We start from the raw sequence: 5,425 nt of genomic DNA, 5'->3' as shown, positions 1-5,425 counted from the left end.
GGATTTTAGCAATCAAGTGGAAACAAATCGTTATATAATGAGGATACGACGATACATCACATAAAATGTCGGCAACAAATGCTAGATAAAATACAGTGTGCAACATTCTAAACCGTGTCCAAATCTTGACAAAGACTGCAACAACTTATACATAAGAGCTTGATATGTTAAGGGACCACCCATTTCTGTTTTGGCGCCTACTATTTCAATGGTAATGTTGTTGTTATCTAGGCAAAAAGAAACACGATTCGTTTGAGGAACTACACCATCTTAAAACACATGCCATATCTTGATAGATGCTATTTATCAAAAATAAATTTGCCGGGCATTCGTAAACGCGCCCAAATGTTGACAAAAAAATGCACCAACTTATGAAAAAGAGTTGGACATGTTAAAGAACGAACCATTCATACCGAAAGGGCATGGTAGGTATCTCTGTTGCTAGTTTTTCCTAAAATACGATGCAAACCATCTGCAGCAATTTCAACAACTGAAGCCAACTCAATTTCTAACTGGTTTAAAAATTATTTGCAGTGTCGATTCAACTATTAACATAACATCCGACTCGATCCTTAGGAAAACCTAGAAATCGACAAATATGCATGATAATTCTCCTTTTACCCAAAGTGCAAATGTTGCACATTAAGACTATATTTAGCTGAACAGATACTACTCAAACAGGTTCAAAACCAGGAAATATAAACGTCACAGATCGCACAAAAAATCCTGATCCCTGTAGGTAGAAATGAAATATTTTCTTCCACTTCCTTGTCAGGATTTTCAATCGAACGATCTGAAAATTCAATATAACATTCAATATCAGCATTAACACAAGAAACACAGGTGCACCATCTGAAATATCAGATGACACAACTACCAAAAGCATATTACCTTGATCGCTCTCGACGTCTCCGAGAGGAAGAAACATATCTTCCATGCCTATCTGATGACTGAGAGTAGGACCTACTGTAAGATGGCGACCTGCTTCTTGAATATGAACGGGATCTTGAAGATCGTCTTGGACTGGGAGACCTAGATACAGAAGAGCGAGAATAGGAGTCATCGCGATGCCTTTTCTCATTTGAAGAATATGACCTGCATGACCAACAAACCAATAACAAAACGACGGAAATTATTTCTTCAGCACAACAAGAAATCCATGATAAAAGCTCAAGTTTTTTGAAATGGACCCTATAGTTTATCTCTATGTCTTGGTAAATGCTGTCCCAAATGCAACACACGAACAGCTAACTTCTATTAACTAAATTCTACCTTGAATGGCGTCTTCTTGGAGATACCGAGCGGTCACGAGAACGAGAATGAGAGCGCGAACGAGATCGTTCTGCAAAATAAAAATATTGTCTCAACTCAACAACTTGATAGATCCTGAGAATGTAATCAATGTAATCAATATGGTGAATTTTCAATGCTTTACCATAATATGGGGAACGATGGCGCCCATATCCAATCCCGCCCCTGTAATTCCATGGATTCAAAATTCAGTCAAAAGCCATATATCTTTTATAGCAGAGCTTATACAACAACTTCTAAAAAGGAGAAATCTGTAATTATTAGGACATTTATATATCTTCTGAATATTTGGCTCCTACCTCTGCCTGCTCCGCATTTCCTCTGGCTTCTTCCTACTCTCTTCAGCAAATAAAACAGCAATCTTTCGCCCAAGAAGAACCTGTCTATCCATATGATATTTTGCTTCTGCTGCCTCTTCAGGATCAAAATACTGCACAAAACCAAAACCACGAGGCTCTCTGCATATGACAGCAAATAATCAATTAGCAGAGTCGAACTAAAATAAAATAACCATAAATGCCATACTAAAGAATGTAAGACATCGTTGAAAGTAACTTGTAGAGTCCTGAGATCCCTTCAAACTCTCCACAAAAAGCATAACACACATGCACCAGAAATGTCTGGTGAGAGACTCGGTGCACAACTGTTAGCAGCTAACCTTCTCAAAGGTTATTATTGAACACCATATCAGTTACATGATTCAAACTTCAACTTTGGTTCGAGTCTTCTCTTCTCTTCTATTCTTGTCTTCTCACCATCAGTTATCTTCATTCAACAGTCTTCTCTTGAATAAAACAGTCTTCTCTTGAATAAAACTAAGATAAGCCTTCCTCTACAACCTTACAGAAGTCAACTTGTTAAACGGCATGCAAAAAGTTTATAAGTATTTTTGCTACCCAAAATAACTGCACATCGTTGCTTGCTAAAGTTTTATTATTAACCGAAAACCATCAATCAAGAATAAATAAAACATCACCAGTTGCACATCCCAAATCTGCCATATTATACGCAATGTTGCACACTATGCATTTTATAGTTGATAGGTTGTAATCGTGTTAACTATTATTGATTCAGTTCATAAATAGCATAGACTTGAATTTCTAGCACAATAATAAGAAACTGAATCTCGACTCCACTATAAATTTTGCAAACATATACTTTCTAACTGTGAATGTCATCCTTTATAATAATATGAGAGATAATATGATAGAGAAAAAACACCGGTGATGCTAACTTACCCTGTATGAAAGTCTCTTGGGAGATAAATGTCTTTGATGCGTCCAAACTCCCTAAATGGGCCTCGAAGGTCATCCGGCCTACTGGTGTTATACAATTTTTTCTTTCAAGGTGTCGACGGCTTTTTGTTGTTTGCCTCCCCACTGAAACACCTTGTTCAATCATGTTAAAGCATGCAAGTGATCTACAATCAAGAAAAAGTTAGCAATAAACTTTCTCCAATATTGTGCTGCGAGGAAAGGGATAACGATTCTTGATCGTTATTTTATTTAGCACTCTGTAATCAATGCACATCCTCCACGAACCATCTTTCTTTCTCACCAACACGATTGGAGATCCGCATGGTGATGTGCTTGGCCTTATGAACCCATTCTTGAGCAGCTCTTGTACCTGCTTCTTTATCTCTACATTCTCTAAAGCGGATAACCTGTACATTCCAATGTTAGGAAATGGAGCATCTTGCTGCAAATTAATATCATGTACAATTTCCATTTTGGGTGGCAGACCTTTAGGTTCTTGAAATAGGATATCATATTCTGAAACAACTTTTTCTAAATCAACTTGTTGTTTAGCATCACAACCTTCAAATACATTGGTTTTATCAGGTTTCTTTTCCTTTACAACCATTAGTAAAAATTGCTTGCATGAATTTACAATTCTTTTTATCTGCCCTGAGTTAATGAACTCTTACAATATATTCTATTCTATCTTTTGCGACTTGATACTTATTTTCAGCTCTATAGAAAATGGTTTTTCTATCATACAAGTAAGGACTTCCTAAAACAATACCACATCTATCCAATGGAACTATATCCAACTCAACCTCATCTAAAAATGTTCACCCAAAAGCAAACCTAAGTTTATATTGTCTAGTCACTTGTAGCTTTGCTTTATCACATACCCAACCTAATGGATATGGCTTCTTGTGAGGTGTGGTTAGTAGTCCCAATTTCTTTACAATTGCTTCAGAAATCAAGTTTACTTGTGAGCCACTATCAAATAAAGTATCAATCTTTTGATGCTTGGAAATAACTCTAATATGAAAAAACTCATGTCTTTTGCTCTCATTTTCTTCATTATCAATAGTTTGTGCAGAATTTCTAGTAGATGCTTCAAAATTTTTACCTTTTATACTTGTAGCTGCAATTGTTGTTTCATCACCTGAGTCTAACCCCAAATCTTTCTGTATAGCAGTAGCAGTCTTCTTCTTCTTTCCGTCTAACTTCTTGGGTTTCAACTCCGGATGCAAAGACGAGCAATGTTCATCATCATGTCCATCCTTCTTGCAGTGAGTGCATGAAGGTTTTTCTTTCTGTACAGTGTTTGTCTTCCTCTCTTTCCATTTCTAATTTCCTCTTTTCCTTGTTCTTTCTTGCAATGGGTTTTGATGATCCCCCAATCTCTGGGTTCACATTCTTGCCTCTAGCCTCCAGATGTGTAGCCTGAATAGATACCTCATATATGCTAGTAGGGCTAAACATGAGAATGGTGTACCTCAAATAGCTGTGTAGACCACCTATATACTTTAGCAAAGTTTCAAGTGAGTCTAGAAAAATGCCTAGAATTAAAGCTATTTTTCTAAATTCTTGGGTATAGCTTTATACACTTTTCCCTTTTAATTGGCGAAGAGTTCGCCAACTCATCATAGTTTGTTTCATATAAGCTAGTGGATAGAATTTTTTTTTAATGGCAGAAACAAATTCACTCTAGGTAGAAATAATTTTACCATGCTTCTTCAAATCAGCTTGGGTCCTGCCTTCCCACCACACTAAGGCAGTTCCTCCAAGGCGAAGACTAGCCAGCTGAATCTTTCTCCTTTTTGAATCGATGTTTTGCACCCTGCAATGTACAACAATCTGTCTAATCCAGTTATCTAGCTTTTCTGCATTTAATTCTCCATCATATATTGGCAAATCAAATTTTACATCTAATTTAATCAAAGGGCTAGAAGGAGGTGTTGTTAGAGGAGGTTCTTTTCCTTTCCCTTTGCCTTCATAATGGCCATCTAGAAGAGATTCATCTGTTCCTTTGTCTTGTTTGGAGGTTGAAGAATCTTCACTTCGACCTTTTTCAAATTCTCGATACATCTATTCTACCATGGCTCTCATGGTCATGAAATTGTCCATGAAGTGAGAGTCTGATTCCAAGGGATTTTCTTCTGCCATTTCCCTCCTAGGATAGACTCTTCCTATTTATGGGTTAGCTTCAACCAGTTCTCCTTCTCCTAATTTGAGCTTTGACCTAGTTATCATTCACCAATCCAGCACAAGCTTGTCTAACCTTAGCAACCTAAAGCTCTGATAACACTTGATCTGATGATGGGATCTAAGACAATTATTAAGGTATTAAAGACTCATGTGCATGGATTTGCCTATGTTACTTTCTGCAATGGATCGATAAGATTGCGAAATAAATAGAAAATGAGGCAGTTAAAGAAGCATAATAGACAACACACATAAACACAACAAGTTTAATAAGGAGTTCACCCAATACTCTTGGGATACATCTCCTAGTCCAGCCTTCAGTGGTGGCCTCTCTATTATGTCTTCAGAAGCAGAGTTTTACAATAGTGAACTCAAATCGAGCCTCACACAACAGATACAAAACAAAAAGGCTTTACTTGGATCCCCCAAGTCTCTTTTGAGTACACAGACTCTCCTTATTGACTGTCTGTCTCTATTTCTCTATCTGAGCACTACTTTCAATACTGCCTACCTTTGTTTATGTTGGTCTATGGCTTTTATATCCAATCTTCATTGTCTGGTCATTTCCTTTTCTCGACTTTCTGTCTCCCGGCCTCTGTCCTCTTGAATCCTTCGTCAAGCGTTTGCAATCATAGCATAACGCCTTTAAGGGAGGTGGCCACCTGTTCTGCAAC

At 37.3% G+C, this 5,425-nt stretch overlaps 1 protein-coding gene across 1 annotated transcript; it reads right to left on the bottom strand.

The window, feature by feature from the left end:
- Positions 1–273: 273 nt before the first annotated feature.
- LOC149195652 (uncharacterized) lies at positions 274–2,623 on the bottom strand. The gene is made up of 6 exons (XM_089405388.1): positions 2,550–2,623; positions 1,611–1,769; positions 1,436–1,476; positions 1,273–1,342; positions 892–1,095; positions 274–793 (listed from the first exon to the last, which is right to left on the bottom strand). Exons 2-6 carry the CDS (start codon positions 1,700–1,702, stop codon positions 781–783), a joined length of 420 nt encoding a protein of 139 aa, XP_089261514.1. The 5' UTR covers positions 1,703–1,769; positions 2,550–2,623; the 3' UTR covers positions 274–780.
- Between the last annotated feature and the right edge of the window lie 2,802 nt (positions 2,624–5,425).

Source organism: Pinus tabuliformis, chromosome 2_2 (genome assembly GCF_031772625.1).
Source record: "Pinus tabuliformis cultivar Carrire ecotype Pingquan chromosome 2_2, CPIR1, whole genome shotgun sequence".
Classification (NCBI taxonomy): Eukaryota; Viridiplantae; Streptophyta; class Pinopsida; order Pinales; family Pinaceae; genus Pinus; species Pinus tabuliformis.
The sequence above is the reverse complement of the archived record's forward strand: the minus strand, read 5'-3'. Positions and strand labels throughout refer to the sequence as shown.